This window comes from Lampetra planeri, unplaced genomic scaffold (assembly GCF_965212315.1).
Source record: "Lampetra planeri unplaced genomic scaffold, kcLamPlan1.2.h2 scaffold_1764, whole genome shotgun sequence".
In the NCBI taxonomy this organism is placed as follows: domain Eukaryota; kingdom Metazoa; phylum Chordata; class Hyperoartia; order Petromyzontiformes; family Petromyzontidae; genus Lampetra; species Lampetra planeri.
In genome coordinates this window covers 1-25,719 of record NW_027614502.1, presented here as the reverse complement: position 1 = coordinate 25,719, position 25,719 = coordinate 1, and the positions used below count along the sequence as shown (strand labels likewise).

The 25,719-nt window shown below is 44.7% G+C and overlaps 1 protein-coding gene across 1 annotated transcript; it reads left to right on the top strand.

Annotated features, from left to right (window-relative positions):
* Window positions 1-6: 6 nt before the first annotated feature.
* On the top strand, window positions 7-25,552 carry LOC144739881 (ryanodine receptor 1-like; the record flags this gene model as incomplete). The annotated part of the gene is given in 60 exon segments (XM_078622770.1): window positions 7-186; window positions 266-370; window positions 871-974; window positions 1,054-1,137; window positions 1,203-1,362; window positions 1,495-1,642; window positions 2,151-2,356; window positions 2,443-2,617; window positions 3,855-4,063; window positions 4,140-4,486; window positions 5,217-5,352; window positions 5,447-5,607; window positions 5,742-5,904; window positions 5,997-6,083; window positions 6,589-6,815; window positions 7,427-7,871; window positions 8,157-8,711; window positions 8,793-8,993; window positions 9,474-9,585; window positions 9,682-9,825; window positions 9,915-10,188; window positions 10,695-10,812; window positions 10,897-11,029; window positions 11,721-11,815; window positions 11,903-12,038; window positions 12,112-12,295; window positions 12,370-12,481; window positions 12,574-12,694; window positions 12,862-13,031; window positions 13,111-13,331; window positions 14,127-14,217; window positions 14,297-14,437; window positions 14,519-14,682; window positions 14,994-15,072; window positions 15,141-15,230; window positions 15,335-15,478; window positions 15,727-15,804; window positions 15,882-15,957; window positions 16,029-16,152; window positions 16,235-16,350; window positions 16,437-16,504; window positions 16,613-16,734; window positions 16,960-17,009; window positions 18,193-18,253; window positions 18,343-18,469; window positions 18,555-18,663; window positions 18,758-18,839; window positions 18,963-19,005; window positions 19,008-19,095; window positions 19,193-19,513; window positions 20,198-20,438; window positions 20,517-20,604; window positions 20,684-20,776; window positions 21,535-21,549; window positions 23,361-23,531; window positions 24,146-24,205; window positions 24,280-24,414; window positions 25,084-25,196; window positions 25,266-25,362; window positions 25,446-25,552. Coding segments are annotated over 60 exon segments (8,807 nt in total), but the record flags the coding sequence as incomplete, so codon positions are not given.
* Window positions 25,553-25,719: the final 167 nt, after the last annotated feature.

Below are 25,719 nucleotides of genomic sequence, written 5' to 3'. Positions count from 1 at the left end.
GACTTTAAATTCATGCCCCCCCCTGGGTATGCCCCGTGCTATGAGGCTTTGCTGCCAAGGGAGAGGATGCGCATCGAACACATCAAAGAGTACAAGCACGATTTCAACGGCGTGCGCAACCTGCTGGGTCCCACCCTGTCCCTCACCCACACCTCGTTCACGCCCTGTCCCGTTGACACTGTGCAGGTACAACCCCGGAAACAGCTGGCAGCAGGGTCTGAACGTGGCAAAATATCTTTTATTTTTTCACCTGTGTCCTGTACAGATTGTGTTGCCGCCCCACCTGGAGCGTATTCGCGAGAAGCTAGCAGAGAATATTCACGAGCTCTGGGCGATCACCCGTATCGAGCAGGGCTGGACATATGGGAGCGTGAGTACAGTTGAAGTTCCCTGAGTTCAGGGAAAGTTGAACTCTTGCCAGAAACTTTAAATTGTGGCATTCCTCTGCTAGATAGAATTCATCTGTAGTTTCCATCTTGCTGGGTTAAATCGTAGGCAACTGGACTTCTGGTTTACTTGAAGACGTTTCGCCACTCATCCGAGAAGCTTCTTCAGTTCTGAACTGACTAGTGGGGAGTCCTCCTACAAGTAAACCAGAAGTCCAGTTGCCTACGATTTAACCCAGCAAGATACCACGAACCTGGATGACTGAGAACCTTCACAGTGTGTAGTTTTTACAGTGTGTGTCAGTTTCTCTTTTCTCTTTTTTTCTCAATTCACATTTATGTTTTATTGCAAGTCCACACGTGACTATTTCTTTAGTTTTAGTTTCAATCTAAAAAAGTTTAGTCAGAAAATGAAAAAAAAAGATTTTTTATGTTGGATTGTTATAAATGATACAAAACTGGATGTGATCTTTTTCTGTGTCAGTTCAGAGACGACAACAAAAAACTTCACCCCTGTTTGGTGGAGTTCCAGAGTCTCCCTGAACCAGAGAGGAACTACAACCTGCAGATGTCTGGAGAGACGCTCAAGTTAGTTCTAGACGGAGCTGCAGAGGAGGATTCTCTGTCATTTGGTGCTTTTGGTGACCGTGTTCTTGTCATCTGACAGGACTCTCCTGGCGCTGGGGTGTCATGTCGGCATGGGAGACGAGAAAGCAGAAGAGAATCTCAAGAAGATCAAGCTGCCAAAGACGTATGCTGACATTTATATCCAGATACAGTATTTTTTAAATCTAAATGGATTTGTGTCTTCTGCAGCTATGTGATGAGCAATGGATACAAACCTGCCCCCCTCGACCTCAGCCACGTTAAACTGACCCCCAACCAGAATCAGCTTGTGGAAAAACTGGCAGAAAACGGTCATAATGTTTGGGCAAGAGACCGAGTGCGACAGGGCTGGACCTACAGCATTGTGCAGGTAACCGCCCCTCACCGGCAAAGCATTTATTTAAGACACATCTCGACTCCATCATAGTGTTTGTTTATTTAATGCGTCGCTTTACAAGCAGTTCAGTTTTCTATGAAGATAAGTTCTGCTGGCTTTTCTCAGGACATCTTGAATAAGCGAAACCCTCGTCTTGTGCCGTACAACTTGCTGGACGAGAGAACTAAGAAGACAAACCGAGACAGTGTCAACAACGCTGTCCGTACCCTCATTGGCTACGGCTACAACATCGAGCCTCCAGATCAGGAGAGCAGTGAGTCACCTTTTTCTCCATCATTCTTTTCTTTTCCACAAGACAGTGCTGCTGCTTTTTAAGATTCAAGATTCAAGGATTTTATTGTCATTGTCTTCTTGCATTTATACACACGAGAGAACAAAGTTCTGTATCTCAATCAGTGCAAAATAGAACAATGAATAAAAATAGTAAAGATCAAATTAAATATTTGCCTGAGCATCACAATAGACTTGAGTAATAATAAAATCTGAGAAGCGTCCATTCTCTCATGTGTGTTCAGTCTCTCTTTACTTGACTGGTGAGTGGGGGTGTGTGTGGGGATGGAGGACAGTCCATCTTCATTTACTACTTCTTTACATATTTGTTCATTTGTACACCTTCTGCTGGTACACCGTTTGTACTATTTGCTGCCCCTTATACATTTTGGTAGCTACCTTGTGTTAGATATTTTCCTATTTTATTCCGATTCAATCTAAATCAATCTAATCTGAGTGAAAACCACAATCATTCCTCTTTCCTCCTGCAGCTGGCCACGGCCTTGAGAACATCCGTGGTGACAAGGTTCGAATCTTCAGGGCAGAGAAGTCGTATGCTGTCACCCAGGGAAAGTGGTACTTTGAGTTTGAGGCAGTGACGACGGGTGAGATGAGAGTGGGCTGGGCTCGTCCTCACGTCCGTGCCGATACTGAACTGGGAGCAGATGAACTGGCGTATGTCTTCAATGGCAACAAGGTCAGTCCACGTCTTCAGGTTCCGTCCTGTTTCCGAAAGAAGAAAAACATTCTACTTGAAAATGCTGATGCTGATCTCCATTTCAGGCACAACGATGGCACATTGGCAATGAGCCTTTCGGTCGCCAGTGGCAGTCGGGTGATGTTGTTGGTTGTATGATCGACCTGACGGAGATGAACATCATGTTCACGCTCAACGGAGAGATGTTGATCAGTGACTCCGGCTCAGAGATGGCTTTCAAAGACATTGAAATCGGAGAAGGTGAGAGTCACTTCGCCAACAGTAGCAGCTAATTTTGTAAAACAGCATGATCTTTTTTTGCTTAATACTCTATCAGAAAAGGACAGTTTACACATGGGACAAAGCCAGTGAGGGACTTTGTGGAACTGTCAGAGATAGCAAAACAAAGCAGGAGCGTTTTATCGGCAATTCAGTGGGCTGAATAAGGAAGAGTCTGAAGACCAATGGGGCTTTTCCACTGCAAAGTTCCAGCACAGCTCGACTCCTCTCAACTCTTTTTTGCGTTTCCACTGGCAGTAGAACCTGGTACTTAGTACTTTCTTTCATACCACCTCCATTGAGGTTCCATTGGAGCCGAGCTGGTACTAAACATGTGACGCCGCAGAGTGCCAGCCTCTGATTGGTCCCTACAGACAGAGGGCCGTCCTTTGATTGGTCACCACGGACAGAAGGCAGTCCTAAGCACTACCTTCGACACAGGAGTCCGGCAGTTTTACCGGCGATAGTGATATCACATCGAAGGGGAACTGAATTGTAATGGAAAAGTGCATAAATTGACAAACCAAGTACTGTACAGCTGAGCTGAGCTGGAACTTTTTTGTGGAAAAGTGGCATTTATGGCAGAAGGGCCTGGAATGTGAACTAAATGAGGAATAATAGCAGACTCTGGGAAATATATCCGTGAGGCTAGAGGAAAGTTTACCAAGTATAAGCTCATACATAGATTCTACTTGACAACCTTGTAGACTCCATAGCATTGGTCTATTACCTGACAATCTTTGTTGGAAATGTGGAACAAAGGCCGGGACTTTCCTACATGTGCTATGGGAATGTAGTCAGAAACAACCATTTTGGGTGAAAGTAACAGATCACTTGGGGAAGGATCTGAAGATAAAGATTCCGGTCTCGCCAAGATCATGCGTATTGGCCAAACACAAATAATGGGAGTGTCACGACATGACAGCACAGTTATAAAGGTCGGGATGGTCACAGCAGCCAGAAATATCCTCAGGTTGTGATGAAGTACATCCCAACCAGATTATACAAAATGAATGTAAGATATGACAGAATGTTGCTGTAACTAAGCATTCACTATTTATGTTAAGTTCTGTAATTAACTCCCCTCTTGGTATGTACATATGGGTAGCAGACACCAGGGATCCACTGTAACCCCATCAGGCTGAGCTGTATGAATGTGTAAAATGAAAAAGAAATTTAGAAAACTAATTTTTCACTTTACTGTTGTTTTACTCCTCAGGTTTTATCCCAGTTTGTGCGCTGGGCCTGTCGCAGGTTGGGAGGATTAATCTTGGTCAGAATGTCAGCAGTCTGCGCTACTTTGCGATTTGTGGCCTGCAGGAGGGCTTTGAACCCTTTGCCATCAACATGAAGCGAGACATTACCATGTGGTTCAGTAAAAGTTTGCCCCAGTATGCGCCCGTGCCCTCAGAACACAATCATATCGAGGTGACGTTTCAGTGGATGCATCTAGCTAGTCACATGTCAAAACAAGAAAATACAAGTGACTTTCTCTTCCTCCCAGGTGTCCCGTGTGGACGGGACAGTAGACAGCGCCCCCTGTCTGAAGCTGACCCATAAGACGTTTGGGTCGCAGAATGCCAACACGGATATGATGTTCTTCAGACTCAGCATGCCCATTCAGTTCCATGAGACCTTCAAGATCCCGGCCGGCACCACGCTGCTCACCCGGGCTCTCACCATCCCCGAGGAGGAGGTGGTCGTCGTGGAGCCCGACTCCGAGTTTGAGGTTCTGAAGAAGTCGGCCAGCTGCAAGGAGCAGGAGGAGGACAAGAAGGAGCCGTCGGTGCCTAAGGAGCTCACAGTGGAGAATGAAAAGGACACAGTGTCCGAAAAGGGAAAGAAACGAGGGTACGTTTGACGACCGTTGAAAGTCTGCCAGCTAAAACATTTACTCAGTTCTAAACATTTTTCTGGCTAGAGATGATTGCGTGAAAACAAAAGTGTGAGCTTTATACCAGTTTTTCCTTCCTGCAACTGTTTCAAGATCTTTATTGTCAATTCAACCACATGTACCAGATAAACTCACTGTCCTACGGTGACAAAATGAAAATGCACAAGAAAAGACATTCCTAACAGAAAGCAGACAATAAATGTAAAGTCCACAATAGATAAGTCCACTGCTGCTATTGTGGAGTTCTAGACTCAGATGCTGAAAATGTCCCTGTCTACAATGAGTAAGAATCCGTCAACAGATTCCTGGATCCAGAAGGTTCCAGAACACTACCAACATGTAATCATCTGGTCCTGGTCCATTATCGGTATTTACTGAACATTTCACTAAAATCAGTTGATAACAAACAAACAAACAGGCCGGCAAAAACATAACCTCCTTGGCGGAGGTAAAAATAAAATAACACATGATATATGTAGAATGTAGCAGCTGAATTTGTCTGTTACGTAAATTATATATATGTATATTGTGCAGAGGGTCTAGCAGCATGATATATTGTTCTGTATGTTGTAGATATATATGTTACAGGGACTCATAGGGATGTTTCTTTAGTCATCGAAGGCAAGAGGGATTCACGTTTTTTTTAAATATTAGATATGAAACAATTTCTTTCCCTGTGTCTGTCAGATTTTTCTCCAAGGCCAAGAAGGCGGCCATGACGCCTCTTGCACCACCTCCTGCCCCGCCAAAGGTGCCACGTTTAGTGGAAGATGTGGTCCCAGATGACAGAGACGACCCCGAGATCATCCTAAACACCACCACTGTACGATTACCTGCTCATTGGGAATGAATGAGTCTGATGTAATAATGTCATGTCATAGATGTTTTTTGTGTCTTTTTTCCTGCTTTCTTTGCAGTATTACTACTCTGTGAGGATCTTTGCTGGGCAGGAGCCATCGGGGGTGTGGATCGGCTGGGTCACCCCATATTACCACCAGTATGATCCCAACTTTGACCTCTCCAAAGTGCGAAGTGTCACTGTTACAGTGGGCGATGACAGAGGCAACATCCATGACAGGTTAGAGCTTAAGACACAACGTGAGTTCTTCAAAAAAAGTTTAAATTTTTAGTGGTGTGCGGACACAGACAAAGTGTGATAGTCCTAATAGAATACGAATACACAGTTGAAAAACTACTGGTGTATATTTGCAGTATGAAACACAGCAGCTGTTACATGGTTTGGGGAGGAGACCTCGTCAGCAATCAGCAGACCCGCTTCAGCCAGGAGGACATGGTGGTTGGCTGCCTGGTCGATCTGGCAACAGGTCTCATGACCTTCACGGCCAATGGGAAGGAGATCAACACCTTTTACCAGGTCGGGATGAGTCTGCAGTGTTCTAGGTTTGCAAGCCTTGAATTCCAGTTAGCGCTGAGGAGAAACATAACACCAGAGCCGTTTGGTTTCAGGTGGAGCCCAACACCAAACTGTTCCCTGCTGTCTTCGTTCAGCCATCCAACCAGAACATGGTGCAGCTGGAACTGGGCAAACTCAAGGTCACAAACTGCTCTTTATCTTTTCCTGTCAGCTTCAAAGCTCAAACACATTTACACTGTTTGAGAACTAAGATATGGACGACTCAAAGTGCCAAAATGATGTCACATTGATATTCAGAAAAGCTCATGTACTTGTTGATCCGGATGTCCTGACCTCCTTTAACTCCTCAGAGGTTTCTCTGACATCAGGGTATAGACACAAACTTTGTTCCAGTTAAATCAGGTCAAAGAACCTTGTGATTAATCCAAAAAACTCAAAGAGAGAAACTGGGCCTTAGTTTTTCCACGCTGTTTTCAAATTTTGTTCTTCAGGCCAGACATCAAAACGGATAACATGTTTAACCTGCCTGTAGAGGATGCAGCAAGGAAAGTAGTTCCATCACGTCTAAAATATTGTCCCTAGAGATGCACAAAGCAATTTCTCACTATGAAACACTTGTTGCATCTAAATCATTGAGCGTTCATGCAGTCAGCTGACATCTTCTTTATTTCTGTTCATTATCAGAACATCATGCCCATCTCAGCTGCCATGTTCCGCAGCGAGCGCAATAACCCAGTCCCCCAGTGCCCCCCCAGGCTGGATGTGCAGCTGCTGACCCCAGTGATCTGGAGTCGTATGCCCAACCACTTCCTCAGCCCAGAGGTTGGCAGAGTGAGCGAGAGGCTCGGCTGGATGGTGGAGTGCACTGAACCTCTCATCATGATGGCGCTGCACATCCCAGAAGAGAACAGGTGAGAGACAGCAAACCCTGAACCCAAACTGATCAAGGCGACATTGTGCCATTGAATTCAATTACATTAGATTAGACATTATTAATTCCACAACTGGAACATTTGCCATGAGAGCAAATGTAATAAAAAAATACACACATAACAAAAAGGAGAGGATTTAAAAGGATTTAAAACCAGGAGGTCGTCGGCATGTCTGATGTGCAAGAGCAACTCATTTCACAACGTCGGAGTGGCGACTGAAAATGTGTCGTCACCTCTCAGTTTTCTCTTTGTCTCTTTGTCAATAGAAACTGATCTGGTCGGACAGATACTGCCAGGCAAGGCCTCGAAGTCATTTAAAACAAATAAAAGAGTTTTAAAATCAATCCAAAAGCAAAATGGGGGACAGTGAATTGAAGCTAAAATTGGGGTAACGTGCTCTGTTTTTTGGCCCCCCTTAAATGTCGAGCAAGCTGCTGTCTGGCTGAGCCCAACATAAAGTCCATTGCAGGTGTTTATATATGAGTTGTGATAAAAACATGGATTAAAATCATGGAGACAAACCATAACTCACCTTCCACTCATGTGAGGTTCCTCAGCCCCAAAGAAAATCCTGCCATACTTATCCACAGGTGTATCGACATCCTGGAGCTGTCGGAGCGTCAGGATCTGATGAAGTTCCACTACCACACCCTCATGCTGTACTGTGCCGTGTGTGCGCTCGGCAACAACCGCGTGGCTCATGCCCTGTGCAGCCATGTGGATGAATCGCAGCTCTTCTACGCCATCGAGAACACCTACCTGCCTGGACCTCTCCGCAGCGGCTACTACGACCTTCTGATCAGCATCCACCTGGAGTCGGCCAAACGCGCTCGCCTGGGCACCAACCGGGAGTTCATTGTCCCCATGACAGAAGAGACGCTCAGCATCAAGCTCTATCCGGACGCGAAGAAGGCCCACTCCCTCCCCGGCGTCGGCCTCACCACCTGCTTAAGGCCCAAACTGCACTTCTCATCGATTAACTTTGTTGGCACAGATCCTGATCTGTACACTCTCAGTCCTGTTTTCCCTTTGCAGGTAAGAGACAAGACGAGGAATGAATTTTGGCAAACCTGTAATGGAAAAGTTCTTCTTTATGTCTTTTGCACCTTTCATACTGTCTTAATGATGCCACATTCACACAGACTTAAGGCAACAACAAACCAGACATCATTTTAGTGGACAAGAGAATGATGGTAAAACTTGGGCGAGGCCGGCAAAGAAAACCTCAGTTAACTCAATTAACCTCAGCATGACTTTGGAGGTGGGAGGAAGCTGGAGACCCTGAAAGGAAACTCATGTTTTGCTTATTTTTCCCCACAGGAGCTGAAGACCAGAGCGATAAGCATGTTGACTGAGGCTGTGCTGGATGGCAGCCAGGCGATGCGGGATCCAGTAGGGGGCAGTGTCGAGTTCCACTTTGTCCCGATCCTGAAGCTGATCAGCACATTGCTGATTATGGGCATCTTCAATGATGAAGACACCAAGCACATCCTCAAGATGATCGACCCCAATGTTTTCAGCGGAAAGGAGGAGGAAGAGGAGGGAGAGAAAACGGAAGCGGGCGGAGCAGCCGAAGGAGAAGGCGAAGAGTCGAAGGAGGAGGCGGCTGAGGATGAGGAGCTGGAGGATGAAGGGGTTGGCGACGAAGAGGAGCTGAAAGATGTGGAGAAAGGAGAGGAGGACGAGGTGCCTAAGGAGGAAGGAGAAGAAAAGGAGAAGGAGGAGGAGGGGGAGGCCAAAGGAGGAAAAGTGGATGGAGAACATACAGAGGAAGAGAAGGAGGTGGAGGCAGGGGAGGGCGAAGCCAAAGAGGAAGAGGAGGGTCTGGAGGAGGGGTTGCTCCAGATGAAGCTGCCAGAGTCGGTCAAATTGCAGGTACATACATAATGACACGGTCTGCTGTCCGTCTGCAGACACCAACGCTTCTCTGACGCTTCTTCCCCTCCACTCTGCCAGATGTGCACGCTGCTGCAGTACTTCTGTGACTGCGAGCTGCGACACCGAGTAGAGAGCATCGTGGCCTACTCCGACCAGTTCGTGATGGACATTCAGGGCAACCAGCGCGTTCGCTACAACCTTCTGATGAGAGCCTTCACCATGTCAGCTGCAGAGACTGCACGCAAAACCCGCGAGTTCCGCTCACCACCTCAGGACCAGGTACGGAATGGAGGTGTCACATGGCAACATAAGCATGTCTGTCATGCCCCTGTTAATGTATGAAATTAGGAATGTGCACTGGTACTGACCACTTAAAGCCTTTAACACAGATGGCATTGCTGCCGATACATTTACGCTGGCATACTTTGGAGTACCGTAATTAAGCGAATATTTGTGCAATTTGACAATTTAGTTTTCAGTATTGTTTACTGAAAGCTGAGAAGTTGCACTCAGTTCCCCTACCTGAGACAACATCCATCGGTTGCGAAGTTCCTCTTCACATCCACGTTGTTGTCATGACGGTAATGGCTCGCCAGCACATCACACTTTAATATCTTTATGCTTTATGAACATCCTGGTCCCTATGGTGGATTTTCTGTTCTGTACTGTTCTGACTTGACTTGTGTCTTTTCTCTTATTGTTGATTCTCCTGTGTGAAGAGTGTGAAGATATTGATTGTCATACTGTTTTCTCTTCAAGGTTCTTTTGCTGACGAATTTTAAGCACAGTCCAGAGGACGAGGATTGTCCTGTGCCAGAGGAGGTGCGAGACACTCTGGCAGACTTCCACAATGACATCTTGCTTCACTGTGGTGAGGACTTTTTTTTAAAGTTTCATTGTATTATTTTACTCTGCTGGTGTGAAATGCTGAAATATTCCTGGGCTCGGTCATCTCTGTCCATCTTAGGCATACATATTGAGGAGGAGGCAGAGGAGGAGGAGGTGGACACCTCGCTGAGGGGACGACTGTTCAGTCTGGTCGACAAAGTGAAGAGCTTACGCAAGAAGAATGAGGAGGAGAAGCCAGAGGTGGAGGAGGAAGTCAAACCCAGTAAGATTAACAATCCAAGAAAAGTCTGTATGAGAGAAAAATCAGCTCGTCTTCAACAGTCTGATCGTCTCTGTGTCCACCTCATGAAGGCACTCTGCAGGAGCTAATCTCCCACACCATGATCCACTGGGCCCAGGAGTCCTTCATCCAGAACCCTGAGCTGGTGCGTCTGATGTTCAGCCTGCTGCACAGGCAGTACGATGGGTTGGGCGAGCTGATCCGAGCGCTGCCCAAAGCCTACTCCATCAACGCCGTGTCCTATCAGGACACCATGGACCTCCTCGAATGTCTGGGACAGATTCGCTCGTTGCTCATTGTCCAGATGGGTCCAGAGGAGGAGCGTCTCATGATCCAGAGCATCGGGTCAGTGGGGACATGACACAGAGAACTGTCATAGTTCACTGCAAAAATTAAACGAAAATTCATACTAAGCATATTTGGCTTATTTCTAATCAAAATGTCCCTTTTCTACTCATAAAATCTTTCAACTTAAAATAAGACATGAAAAAGTGACTTGTTTTAAGACAAGCAAATTTTCACTTAAAAAAGTAGAAAAACCTGCCAGTGGAATGATAGTTTGTAATATGTATGTAATTGTATTATGTATGTAAAAAATACAGACAGATTTTTCTATTCTTTTTTAAGTGAAAATTTGATTGAAACATGGGAAGAAACAATTCACCTTTTCAGGTAATGCATTTTACTTTAAGTTTATGGCTGGAAATTAGATGAGATCAATTTGATGAGAAATAAGACAAATACTTGGTTTGGTTTTGATTTGGTCTTCTGGTTAATTTGTATTCACTATTTTGCTTGTTATTATTTTTTGCATTTCACCTTTAACTTTGGTGATATTGTTCAAATTTCAGGAACATTATGAACAACAAAGTGTTCTACCAACACCCCAATCTGATGAGAGCTCTTGGAATGCATGAGACCGTCATGGAAGTGATGGTCAATGTCCTGGGTGGAGGAGGAGACTCAAAGGTATCTTATTAAAAATCATTTTCTGGAGTTCGCGGCATCAAGCGCTGCAATGAACAGTAAACACATTTGCCTTTTCCTCTCCAGGAGATTCGCTTCCCTCAAATGGTGACCAACTGTTGTCGCTTCTTGTGCTACTTCTGTCGTATCAGCCGACAAAACCAACGCTCCATGTTCGATCATCTGAGCTACCTGCTGCAGAACAGCGGCATCGGTTTGGGTCAGTGCTCAGATGTCAGCAGTCATTCAAAATACACATTATTTTTCAGCAGAAACACTGGATGTGTCATGTATAGGTCAGTTTTAACCCTGTAACACAGACAGTATCGCTGCCGATACATTTGCACTAGCATATTTTGGAGTTCTGTAATTACATGACTGTTTGCGCTATCAGAGAATGTTGATCGGTTCTTGAAGCTGAGAAGTTGCACTTCACAGCCAAGTTGATGTAATTACGGTAATGACTCTCTGGCTTCCAGCAACTGAGTAAATGGGATTACTGTAATTAGAGCACTGCAAATACTTAAAACCTTACCAAGAATATTTGTCTTATTTCTAGTCAAAATGTCTAATTTCTAGTCATACAATCTTCTTCACACATCAAAAAGTCCCTTTTTTTTTTACCCTTTTCACTTGTTTCAAGCAAATTTTCACTTGAAATAATCAGACAAATCTGCCAGTGGAGCAAGACTGTACTTTTTCTACTTTTTTAAGGTGAAAGATTGCTTGAAACAAGTGAACATGGGTTTAAAAACTTAACACCAGGTCGGAGAATTCAGTGCAACTTCTCAGTTTTCAGCACAAATAGTCATTGAATTATGGTGCTCCAAAGTATGCCAGCACAAATATAGCACCGGGGTTATTGTCAGGGTTAAAGGATTAAATATGATGATGGATTATCTTCTTTTCAGGCATGCGTGGGTCCACCCCACTGGACGTGGCGGCAGCGTCCTGCATTGACAACAATGAACTAGCTTTGGCTCTGCAGGAGCAGGATCTAGAAATGGTATGAGACGATTGAACGACAAACACAGGGAAAGGTTCAGTGGACCAGTGGATCATTCATCCTGGTGTCCCGTTCCTATGCGTGCAGGTGGTGACTTACTTGGCAGGCTGTGGCCTACAGATGTGTCCAATGCTGCTGTCCAAGGGCTACCCTGACATCGGCTGGAACCCCTGTGGAGGAGAGCGATACCTGGACTTCCTTCGCTTTGCAGTCTTTGTTAATGGTCAGACACTTGAATCGTATGATTGCTGAAGATCGGAAGCAGCTGGACGAGCTAATGTTTCCGCTCCACACAGGCGAGAGTGTAGAGGAGAATGCCAACGTCGTGGTGCGTCTTCTCATCCGCCGACCTGAGTGTTTTGGCCCGGCTCTGAGAGGAGAGGGCGGCAACGGTCTGCTGGCTGCCATGGAAGAGGCCATCAAGATCTCAGAGGATCCGGCACGAGATGGACCCACCGTCAAAAAAGACAGACGCTTCATGTGAGTGAAGCAAACAGTGTCAGCTATTTGGGGAAACATACAAGAACTGTGCACCGTCTTTTCTGGATTGGTAGGTTCGGTGGTGAGGAGCAACATGAAGAGAACCGCGTACATCTGGGAAACGCCATCATGTCCTTCTACTCTGCTCTCATCGATCTGCTCGGTCGCTGTGCACCTGAGATGCATGTGAGTAGCATTGCTTCTTGACTGCTGTTATTTCTGTCGGTGTTCGATGAGCCAGTCACACACAACAATTCTCGAATTCATTACGTCTACAGCTGATCCAAGCCGGCAAAGGTGAAGCTCTGAGGATCAGGGCCATCCTGAGGTCTCTGGTGCCCATTGAGGACCTGGTTGGTGTCATTAGCTTGCCTGTGCAGATCCCTGCCCATGGCAAAGGTGAGATGCAAACTAATACACTACTGTTGAAAAGTTTTGGGTCCCCCAGACAATTTCATAACATTTAGTATTTCTGTATTTCTTAATATTTTAATGTTATCTTCATCGAAAAAACAGTGCATGTCTAAAATAAGGGCATTTCTCAGTGACCTCTGTCCAAACCACAGATGGTCAGATTGTTGAGCCCAAGATGTCTGCCAGTTTTGTGCCGGACCACAAGGCCTCCATGGTGCTGTTCCTTGACAGAGTGTACGGTATTGACAACCAGGACTTCTTGCTGCATGTACTTGAGGTCGGCTTCCTGCCGGACATGAGGGCTGCTGCCTCCCTGGACACCGTGAGTAGAAAATCACGACAAGTTAAATGTTAAAGATTCTGATGACTTTTCGTCCTTTTCTCGGTCTGTCTGGTTACAGGTGGCGTTCAGCACGACTGAAATGGCCTTGGCGTTAAACCGCTACCTGTGCTCGGCTGTACTACCTCTGCTCACAAAGTGCGCTCCGTTGTTCGCCGGGACGGACCACCGGGCCATCATGATCGACTCCATGCTCCACACCATCTATCGTCTCTCCCGCGGCCGAGCCCTCACCAAGGCTCAGAGGGACGTCATTGAGGAGTGCCTCATGTCGCTCTGCAAGTCAGTACCAGTCACTTTCCTTAATCCTGATTACATGTGTTTCGCCAGCCAGGACAGATAATCTCCCCAGAATGAACATGAGAAATCACGCAGTCGACTAACAACACACTGGACAATACCACGCAGTGTTTCCCCGACAATAATACAAGGGGCGCACCTCTTCATCAGACAGCACATTTTCTCTGTCCCTACATGGGAGCGTATTCCTCCTCAAGCACGGTGGAGTTCCGCCCTGATACGCTAGCAGCACCTCTGTCACTGACTGAGCAGCATGCCCACAGACTCCGCTGTGACACAGCACTGGTGCATCCAATGCGCACACATGCCACAAACGCACCTTCCATCTACCCTCACAATGTGAACGCCCCCTTTTTATTACCACTGATCTTAAAACTCCAGTTTCTCACCAATCCCCCGCTCCATACACACACAGACGCACACACACACACACACACACACACACACACACACACATACACATACAGACACACAGATCTCCTATGTTCATCATCTCCATTGAGCCACAATCTCCTGTTCCTCTGTCAAACCCACCGTCACCACTTCCGCCTATAATTAGTTCAATATTAAGTCGTAAACGGGAAATAATTTCTCACATTTCTTAATATTTGACCTATCAAACATTGAATATCACCTATTCAGTGTTCAGTTTGTTTATTCAGTGGAAATGGACTGTAAAATCACTGTTAACGTCTTTTAATACAAACAACACACTGATGTGAATGAAACTCATGAAAGAAGCTCATTCCTCACGAAGTGTTGTGATGATATTCACAGGTACCTTCGACCCTCCATGCTACAGCACCTGCTCAGGCGGCTCGTGTTTGACGTGCCCATCCTCAACGAATATGCAAAGATGCCTCTCAAGGTCTCTGTCTCCATTGTATGCGGATAGACACTCCATCAGAATGTGGGTTCTAACCCTCAGCTGTGTTTGACTGTTCCAGCTGCTGACCAATCACTACGAGCGCTGCTGGAAGTACTACTGCCTGCCTAACGGATGGGCTAACTTCGGGGTGACCTCAGAGGAGGAGCTGCATCTTTCTCGTAAACTCTTCTGGGGAATCTTTGAATCGTTGGCGCACAAGGTGAGTGGTAGTTTCCTGCTCATGTCCCCTCACCTGTGTATCATCATCAACTTGGGTTCCCTCATGTCTTCTCAACTGCAGAAATTTGATGCAGAGCTCTTCAAGATCGCCATGCCCTGTCTGTGTGCGATCGCAGGAGCCATCCCTCCTGACTACGTTGATGCCAGCTACTCCTCTCACATGGAGAAGAAGGCCTCTGTGGATGCTGAAGGCAACTTTGATCCCAAACCAGTGGAGACCACCAAGTGAGGATTTTTTAGACTCACATGACTTACAATCAGTGAACAAAGGCCCTAAATGTAGAGAAGACATGAGTAGACCTTTAACGTCCTAGGAACCTGTGTACACATACGCAGACATTATATTTCAGCCCCATAATGTTTTTCTTTATTATTGTTGTTATTACACAATTTTTTTATACTCATCCCAAACAGCAAGGAGGAATAAAAATGCACAGCAGCTCAGGTTTTAGGAGATTACATGTTTGTGTGTAAATTCAAATTAAGTGTAGGGTTAGTGGCCTTTGTACAACTAAATTGAACGATAATATTCACAGCACCATAATCCCAGAGAGGCTGGATGTCTTCATCAACAAGTATGCAGAGCACACCCACGACAAATGGGCCTTTGAGAAGGTCAGTTGGGAAAAGAGCTGTAAATCTTTCAGTTGAAAATGAAAACTCATTGGCTGGTTGTTTTTCAGATCCAGAACAACTGGACTTACGGAGAGATGTTAGACGAGAATGCCAAGACTCACCCGATGCTGCGGCCATACAAAACCTTCTCTGAGAAGGTATCGATCGTAATTGTTGGTCGAGTGTACTGTGTGTAGTGTAATCCATGTTAATTTTCCGTAAATGTGTCTTCATCTAACACACTCCTGACTGTGTGGTTCAGGACAAGGAGATTTACCGCTGGCCTATAAAAGAGTCAATCAAAGCCATGCTGGCGTGGGAGTGGACTTTAGAGAAAGCCCGGGACGGTGAGGGAGAAGTCGAGAAAAAGGCCACCACCACGAGAAAAATCTCCCAAACAGCTCAGGTACAAAAAACTGTGTTTGAATTATTCTTTTCACCCAAAATGAATTACTAGTCCTGTCGTCAGATCTGTTTTCACAACGACTCCAAGTTTGTAAGACTCATTCAGTTTGACATGTACCTGCTCACCCAAATATAGAACTTTCAGGTTATTGCTCAAAATGAAAGGAGTGAAACAATAATGAACCTAACTCGGAACCTCATTGTCCACATGTCCTGAGCTCTGTTTAATAAAGTGTTCATCATCTCCAGGCCACGTATGATCCCAGCCATGGATACAACCCTCAGCCAATAGACATCACAGGAATGACCCTGTCCAGAGAGCTGCAGGTTTGGATCTCAGACGTCTCATATTTTGGTCGTTGGACATTTGTCAGGAGCCAAATGTGCTTCGCCTCTGTCTGCAGTCTATGGCTGAGCAGCTGGCTGAGAACTATCACAACACCTGGGGCCGGAAAAAGAAGTTGGAGCTGCAGTCCAAAGGTGAGAAAGGCCCAAACACAGGTTTCAGTGTCCTCATCAGCATCAGCACCATTGTCCCATGTTCCTCTCAGGCGGTGGCACCCACCCTTTGCTCGTGCCGTATGACACCCTGACTGCTAAGGAGAAGGCCAGAGACCGGGAGAAGGCCCAGGACCTGCTCAAGTTCCTCCAGCTCAATGGATACGCTGTGACAAGGTGGGCTTGATGTTCTCACCCGGCGTTCACCAACCTTCCCCTTGCCGGTGTGTCCATTCTCTCCTCCTGTCTCCACCCTCAGGGGCCTGAAGGACATGGAGCAGGACATTTCCTCGATTGAGAAGCGTTTTGCCTATGGTTTCCTCCAGAAGCTGCTGAAATGGATGGACATCGCCCAGGAGTTCATCGCTCATCTTGGTACGGTAGATTGAAGGAACATGCTCTCATGGTTATAGGAAACACTTCCATCATTTAACATTTTCATTTGTGTTTTTCTAAAACAGAGGCTGTAGTTAGCAGTGGTCGAGTGGAGAAGTCCCCACATGAACAAGAGATCAAATTCTTTGCCAAGGTGAGTTTATGCTCCTTGATTCAGAGGTTTAGGTGCTTGTTCATGTTTTTTAGAAAGGCTTTTAGGTACTTTGGCGATGGTTCCTTCAGTTTTCTTTGATGTTCACAGATTCTCCTGCCGCTGGTTAATCAGTACTTCAAGAACCACTGCCTCTACTTCCTCTCCACTCCTGCTAAAGTCTTGGGCAGTGGAGGACATTCTTCCAATAAGGAGAAGGAGATGATCGCAAGGTACTCAGAGGTTCTTTTTGAACAAACGTGACATGAACCTTTTCTTAGGGCAAAAACTTAGTGTGATAGTGTCTCCCTCTCTCATGTCGCCATCTTTCTCCTAATGTGCAATATCCTTTAATTCGTTGACTTCCTTCCCTCTTGCTTTCTGTTACCTCTTTCCCTGTTTCTCCTCATTGTCCTCCTTTCTTTCCTCGCCTCTCCTATTTTCTCTTCCGATGTCAGTATCTTCTGTAAGTTGGCTGCTTTGGTGAGGCACAGAGTATCTCTTTTTGGTAAGGAATCTGCATGGTGGCGTTTCGCCCTGTCACCATATTTGCCCCCTCTGTATCCGTCTTCCAGTGTAGTTTCTTTTCCAGATCTTTTACATACTAATCAGCCTCGTGGCAGAGATTCATTCCGTTCTTTTACTGGATTACCTCATCTAATGCTTCTCTCTCTTTAGCTCAGCTTCTGCTTGGCTTGGATGTTATCTGCAGCCTGGTGTTGAAAGAGTTGAAACTTGAAGTGATTTGAGCATGAACGTGTACTGGGATAAGGTTTCTGCAAACAGCAGTACTGCAAATCTGTGGTGTGTTTCAGTGTTTCCCCTACTATTGCCTAGAAGGGGGGGACTATGTTGTTCCTTTCACATGCGATAGCAAGTCCCCACCTCCACACTGAAAAATGAACCGCTCATGCAAGAAAGGCGCTACCGTTCTGCTGCTGGTTTACAGACCAGGATGTAAAACAAAAACAATGCACATTGACAAGTGTTCAAGATGTCGTCACGTTAAACAACTGTTAGGACAGCCAATAGCTAGCTTTTCACGATAGCTATCTACATCTACGTTTCGAAACTCAGGTTTCTTGCTCTCAGTGAGTGTAGCGTTAGCACACAGCGCATGCTGACTTACTTACTTTACTGTAAGTGTGGGAAACCTTTCCCAGCAAGTGGCTTAGTGGATCAATCTACTGGCCGTTGTAACCCCCCCCCCCCCCCAAAGCAGTCAGTGTAGGGGAAAACACTGCAGCCTGGCTTATATGAGGCAGTAAATGCTTTGTCCTCATTCCTCTCCACACCTCCACCATGTGTCATTTAGTCAGTCACTCCTGTGTTACCTGTCGTCAGAAGACCCCACTGAGCCCTCTGTGCTACGTGACAACTTAAATGCACCTTTGGTCCGATAGTCAGACAACAAGCTGGACGCACTGTGGTTTAGTGACAGAGAATTAGCTTATTGTAGGTAATTATCATTGGACTGTTGTGTTCTTGTCTTATTGTTTATGTGGATATCTGCTGTAACAAATGTGTTTCATGTGTTTTTTGGATTTGTTTTCTAACACTGGTTTGTGTGTTCTGTTTTAAACATATAGCTCTTAAAATTCCCATGATTATAAAAAAGTTTTAAAAAAATAATTAAAAATTAACAAAAAATGTATTCATACATCATGACAACGCTGACGTTCTGTTTTCAGGAACAGATGCAAGTGCAATTGTAAACTGTCTGCACATCTTGTCACGATCCCTGGATGCCAGGTAACCACAGTGTCTTCCTATCATAGCGACCACACTTTGATGTCAGTTTATGAAGTCTGAAAGCTGCCTCTGTTATACATTCTTTCCAGGACTGTTATGAAATCAGGGCCTGAGATCGTAAAGGCAGGTCTGCGTCAGTTCTTTGAGAGTGCTGCAGATGACATCGAGAAGATGGTTGAGAACCTGAAACTGGGCAAAGTGTCCAGCAGGAACCAGGTAGGAAAACAACACCGTGCTTTTGTTACAAACTGTATACCAAACCTATTTGTGTCTGTGTGTGTGTGTGTGTGTGTGTGTGTAGGTGAAAGGTGTGTCCCAGAACATCAACTACACCACCATCGCCCTGTTGCCGGTCCTCACCTCACTGTTTGACCACATTGCTCAGCACCAGTTTGGAGATGACGTCATGAGTGAGTGAGCCGATGGTTTGTTCTTCTTTATCCATATAAAGAAAATAATCTAACATAGTCTTTGCCGCTTTATCTCTTTTCTTTACCTCCTCAGTGGACGACTTGCAGATATCCTGTTATCGTATCATGTGCAGCATTTATTCTTTGGGCACCGTGAAAACACCTCATGCAGAAAAGTGAGTTTGTGACTGGACTGATTTTTTCTTTGCGTCTGAATATTTGTATTTAATCAATCAGTGGCCTAACAAATCTGCCAACCTGTAAGATTCGTATGCAGACATTGTTTGTCTCCTGTGCAGACAGCGACCGGCTCTTGGCGAGTGTTTGGCCCACCTAGCAGCTGTGCTATGCCAGTAGCGTTCCTTGAACCAGAACTGAATGAGTTCAACATGTTTTCTGTGTATACCACCAAGACTCCCAGAGAGAGATCCAGTGGGTTTCAGCAGTCTGTCTCCTCCTGTCCTGATTCAACAATAGATCTGGAAATCAGTCTCGTATATTAACGTGCAATGATTATCTGCTTCATCAGTTCTGGGTCTTCCCAGCCGAGTGGAGGAGTTGTGCCCCGATATCCCGGAGCTGGAGATCCTGATGAAGGAGATCCATGATCTGGCTGATTCAGGGGCCCGCTACACGGAAATGCCCCATGTGATTGAGATTACACTGCCGATGCTGTGTAACTACCTCCCACGTTGGTGGGAGAGGGGCCTGGAGAACTTCCCTGAGCTAGAGGGACAGATCTGCACCTCTGTCACCTCTGAGCAGCTCAACCAGCTTCTGGGCAGCATCATGAAGATTGTGGTCAACAACCTGGGAATTGATGAGGCCTCATGGATGAAGAGATTGGCCGGTCAGTCAGCATAGTGATTTCAAACATGTAATCAAATTGTGTTTTATTTATTTTCATTTTTATTATATTTATTTATTTCAAGCTAAATAAAAAAGATAAAATACGAAGAAAAACAAAAATGAATACAAAAAAAAGAACAGTGTCCGAAAAGGAGCAAGTAGAAGTAAAACCTATATGGCCCTGACTCTTTCTTGCTTACAACTTACAACTATCCAACAACACTAAGGACCAGCCATCATCTTAAATATCTAAACCAAAATCGTCCCGTAACACACCTCCTCAACCACATGACTTTGGTGCTTTGTTTCAACCCCTTACCCAACCCATACAGGTGCTTGTCCTTGTTGAATGAACATAGTGCTTGTTTTAGATTAAATTTTCCTCTTAAATTATAACCCCCCTCCTTGTCATTTTGTCATCAACATTTCCTGAATATTGCCTGGAAGAAAATATGTTTTTGCTTTAAACATAATTTGTGCATTTTTAAATTTGGCTAGTGACTCTGACAGTGTGTTTGTGTGCTCCCTATAGCCCACATCATGTACTAGTGCTCTTTTTGTTGTATGGATAATGGTTGTAAGTTGCTTTTGTATGTTTTACCTCAAACTCCCACACAGTACTACATGTGATACGATATGTGAAGAACGTTCTCACTACTGTTGATTTCTCTGTCCATATGTCCAGTGTTTGCCCAGCCCATCGTCAGCAGAGCCAAACCAGAGATGCTTAAATCCCATTTCATCCCCACCATGGAGAAGCTGAAGAAGCGCTCAGGGAAGGTGGTGGCTGAGGAGGAACAGCTGCGCATGGAAGGCAAGACGGAGGTGGACAGTGAAAACGGGACGATCCGAGACGAGTTCGCTGTGCTGTGTCGGGACCTCTATGCCCTTTACCCCTTGCTCATCCGCTACGTGGACAATAACAGGTAAAGTCTTGAGTTTGACATCACCTGACCGTTTTCACAGACTTCAGTAAGTGATGTCAATGCTCTTTTGGTCCACAGAGCCCGATGGTTGACCTGTCCAGACCCAGACGCAGAGGAGCTCTTCAGGATGGTGGGAGAGGTTTTCATCTTCTGGTCCAAATCTCATGTGAGTCGATCGTGTCCTCATCTCGTATTTGTGGGCTTATTCTTTTCTACCTCCTGACTTCCTGCGTTATTCACTGCAGAATTTCAAGAGGGAGGAGCAGAACTTTGTGGTGATGAATGAAATCAACAACATGTCCTTCCTCACCGCCGACAGTAAGAGCAAGATGAGCAAGGTGAGAGTGAAGGAGTGATGTGATCAAACAAAGGCGATCAAATGTGATCTGGTACTTTCAGCCATTTCATTCATATATGGTGTTCAAACATATGTGGAAACTAAACAAGACATGTAATATGAGCTGTTATTTCTTTTCTTCAAGTTACACTGGATATGAAGGTCAGGTAAATGATTTGCTCGTCCTTTAACACGATCACTGCTGATACAGGCGCGCTAGCGTACTTTGGAGTACCGTAATTATGTGACGTAGAAAACGTAGCACGTCTATGGAAGGTTTTGTAAATATTCGGTTCCCCTATCTATTAACGACTACAACATGGCTGTTCTGAATGTTTAGGAATTCTCTCCTTCCCCTAGCTCCTTTTTCACCCTAAGTAGGGGAACCGACTGTCACCTCTCAACTTTCAGGGGTCGATGGACGTTTTCTGATAGCACAAATAGTCGTGTACTTACTGTACTATAAAGTATGCTAACACTAATGTAGCATCAGGGATACTGTAGGTGTTAAGGGTTAATTCAAATATGGAGTGAACACACTAACTCCTAAACAACAGATGTAATATTCTTTTCCTCGAGTTGCAGTGGACATGAAGGTCAGACTTGTTATTAATAAGCTTCTAGAAGTGTCAGCCTCACATGATGCCTCTCCTATGCTGAGGAATTACACCTATTTTGAGGACATAAAAGACAGGAGCGGGAGTGTTGCTAACTTTGTTCTCTCCTTATATCCTGCCGGGGTGGACGCTGGCCCACTAGGCCGGAGACGGAGAGGTTAGACTGTGTTTGTGCACGAGCGCTGTGCTGACCGCATGGCACCCTGAGTTTTTGGGGAGGCATTTCATCAAGCTCTGCCATGGACTACCACACTTCTTACACACACACAAGCATACACACACAAGCTCATAAACACGTAATTACCATCAGGAAGCGTCTGCGTATGGCAGTCAGTGATAGTATTGTGATGAAAATGTGCATCTGTGGGTGAGGATAATGCTCAGAACTATGTCTGTCAGATAGTACGTGGCCATCTTTGTTTGTGTGCGTTGGGTTCTGGAGCAGCTTGATGAAAGCTGTAGATTCTAGCAGCCTGACAGGTTTCATGGCGCCCGGCTGAGCAGTTGTGTATCTTATTTGACGTGTGCACTCCTGCAGCCGAGCACCATCACCCCACTTGGGTTTGGTTGCGGATCAGTGTGGATACAGGTGTTGGGTCCTGTGTGACTGGTTCTTTCAGCTTTCCTGGTACAAATTCCAGCACTAGGGGACTCTTCTCTTTTTTGCTCCATACCCCATTTCATTTAGAGCAAAAGCTTTTCATTCTTAAAGGTTAAAGCTAGTTTAGCATCACCAGGTATCTTACTGCAAAAATCCAAATTCTACTGAGAATTTTTGTCTTATTTCTAATTAAAATGTCTAATTTCTACACTTAAAATAAGACACGTAACTTGTTTACAAACTCTTCACTTGTTTCAAGCAAATTTCCACCTATGGAGCAAGTGTTTTTTTTCTTTTCCATTTTTAACTACCATCACTTCTTCATGTTACACATTCAGACAGTTCAGCCGGATGTAGTTACAGTGGATCACAGGTGTCTGGTACCTACAAATAAATGCCAATCCAGAGTAATTCACACACTCAGGGAATATTTAGTCACAGATAGACTCTCAACTCATAGAAAGAAAAAAAGGAAAAAACGCAGAAAAAAAAGTCTTCCTCCACTGGCCTTTTTTTCTGCTTATTTAAAAGTGAAAACTTGCTTGAAACAAATAAAAAATGTCTACATACAAGTTACTTTTCCAAGTGTAAAGATAATTTATGACTAGAAATGAGATATTTTCACTTCAAATAGACAAATGTTCTTGATTTGGAGTTTTTGCAATACTCTCACCTTCTTTACTAACTAGACCCTCAGTCTTCAATTCATCGACATCACTAAATGTTAAATATCAATGTTTGATGTCTTCATTGTTTCTGTCAGACTAAATAAAACACCTCCTTTCCTCTGCGGCACATGAGCATTACTGTTGCAAGTGTCTGTTACCTGACCGTTACAACGTCTCCCGCTCGCTGACTGAAGACTCCTTCCCCCGTCTCGGTCAGACGGGGCGTTGTTAGGCCAGACAACAGTCAGTAATGAGCTTCGGTCGCCTCAGGACAGGAGTGTGTGAGAAGAGCTCCAGGGTGATGGAGCCCGACCCCAGTCTTGTGCTGATCTGTGTGCTGTCCAGTGGATCCCTGTGTGACCACTGAGCTACTAACAGCGAGGCTGCATTGTGCGTAACAACTGCAGCTGATGCAGCAGTGAGACCCCAGAGGGAGTTGTTGTTGTTGTTGTTGTTGTTGTTGTTTACAAGAAACTGCTGGTCTGTCTGATGTCAGCTGATGAGCGATTTCTGTTCAGTTTCTTGTCAATTCACGTTTTGTTCAGCATGTTGTGAGGATGTCAGTTGGTTCTGGCCATCTCATTCATTCACGTTCTGTTTGAGGAGGATTTTCCTCTCAAGATGTCAGACAGAAGGATCTGGCAAGAAAGTGAGAACCAGAACATTGATGGATCAGCCTGCACTTTTCTGTCTGTTCAGTCTGGAGGCTCGGAGCAGGAACGTACCAAGAAGAAGCGTCGGGGGGATCGCTACTCGGTGCAGACCTCCCTTATCGTTGCAGCGCTGAAGAAGATGCTTCCGATTGGGCTGAATATGTGCTCCCCTGCAGACCAGGAGCTCATCAACCTCGCCAAGATCAGATACTCTCTGGTACTGTTGATGCTTAGTTTTCACGTTCGCGTCTGTGCGTACCCTTCTGTCCAACAATATCTCTGGAAAGACCTGAACGTGTCTCAGAGGTCAAAATCCTCAGTGTGTTGATTTAATTCTGTCATTAATCAAACATATTTTACGTCTTTATTCAGTTTTCACTTGTTCTGCTTTTCTCCTGTCGTCTCAATTTTTACAGTTTGTACTGTTTGATTATTGATGCTCGATGGAAGTGGAGCTCACTGGGCCTCATGTCACTTACATTAGTTTATTATGTGTTACACTGAAATTAAACCAACTAACCAAACTAAAACGTACCAAGTCCTAAAAAATGATGAATCATTTTGACTATAAACTTGAAACTTAAACTTATGATACGTATCATGTGTTATAATAAAAATGTATTTTGAGTATTGAGTAAAATATTCTGTTTTAAATATTATATATTTATGATATTTGTATTATAATTTTTTTTACTAACAATGATCTCTTGTGTGTTTGACTTTGGATAGAAGAAGAGGAAAAAGAAATATGTGCTGTTGTTTAGAAATATTTTGTGACGTCTGAAATGATGTGGAGGAACAATAAATGTTCTCTGACTCTGTCCCTCGTAGAAAGACACAGATGAAGAGGTGAGGGAGTTCTTGCACAACAATCTGCATCTCCAAGGCAAAGTGAGTCTAATTTAAGATTGCCTACATCACAACACTGGATACATATGCCGATAAATAATGACCTTTGGTTTCAGGTGGAGGACCCAGCGATGCGCTGGCAGATGTCTCTGTACAAGGAAATGTCTGGAAAAGCTGAAGATGCCGAGGACCCTGCGAAGGTGGTGAAACGGGTGCAAGAGGTGTCTGCAGTCCTTTACCACATTGAGGTGGTGAGTACTGGCCAGATGTGTGTGGACATCACTTACTGCTCCACCTGTGCTGCTGAGATAACATAGTGTTTCCCACAGCTGTTTTACAGTTTATTTCCACTGAAAAAACAAACAAGTATCATAATAATTATACTTCTGTTAATAATCATCATCATAATCAAAATCATAATAATCCAAATTTGATAATAAGCACACTTTTTACATGTTTTAATGAAGATTCAACATGAATAAGTCATGTTTGATAGGTCAAATTTTAACAAATGTGAGAAATGATTTCCCATTTGTTTGACTGGCAAAGCAGCTTTATTTATATAGCACATTTCATGCTCAATGTGCTTTACATTAAAAAAGGTTAAGACATACAATTTAAAACAAACATTGAAGAAAAGAAACTCTTCTACTAACTTAGAGCATACAATAAATTCCTCTAAAATAAGCACAAATCTAATCGGAATGCTAAAATGCATTTAAAGAGCTCCTGACAAGAGAGATGTTAGCCTGGGTTTAAAAACATCCACACTTGGAGCTGATTTCACTTCAGTTGGCAGTTTGTTCCATCTTTGTGCATGTGTGAGTGGTGAGAAAGATCAGCAGAGAACTTTGTGGTTGGGGAAATCCCCCGCTGATTCTCGTACCTCTTATCTCTATGTATTTGTCATCTTGCATCAGACGGAACATCCTTTCAAGTCCAAGAAAATGGTTTGGCACAAGTTGCTGTCCAAACAGCGCCGCAGGGCTGTGGTGGCCTGTTTCAGGATGACTCCTCTATACAACATCCCCAAGTAAATATATAGAATGTGCAGTGATCTCATCCACAAGTCACCAGTCTCACCGGTTTCCCCCTCTCGCAGACACAGAGCAACCAATATGTTCCTGGATGCATATAAGCGCAACTGGCTGGAGACGGAGGGTTACTCATTTGAGGACAAGATGATTGATGACTTATCAGTGAGTTGCCTCACACCACGCGTGTGTGATTTGTGTGACTGTCCGGTGCGTACTGACGTCATGTCATTGCCACCAATGTATAGAAAGCCATGGAGGAAGAGGAGGAAGAGGAAGAGGAGACCGAGACGAAGCCGGACCCCCTTCATCAGCTAATTCTTCATTTCAGCCGCACGGCTTTGACAGAGAAAACGTATGACGGCAAACACATAATCTGGTTCACTACAAAAAATCCAAAGAATCCAAGAATGTTGGTCTTACTCTTAATCAGAATGCCTCATTTCTCGCCATAAAATCTCTTTGCACTTAAAATATGACACATTTCTCACTTGAAATAAGCAAAACAATTTCCAGTGGAGC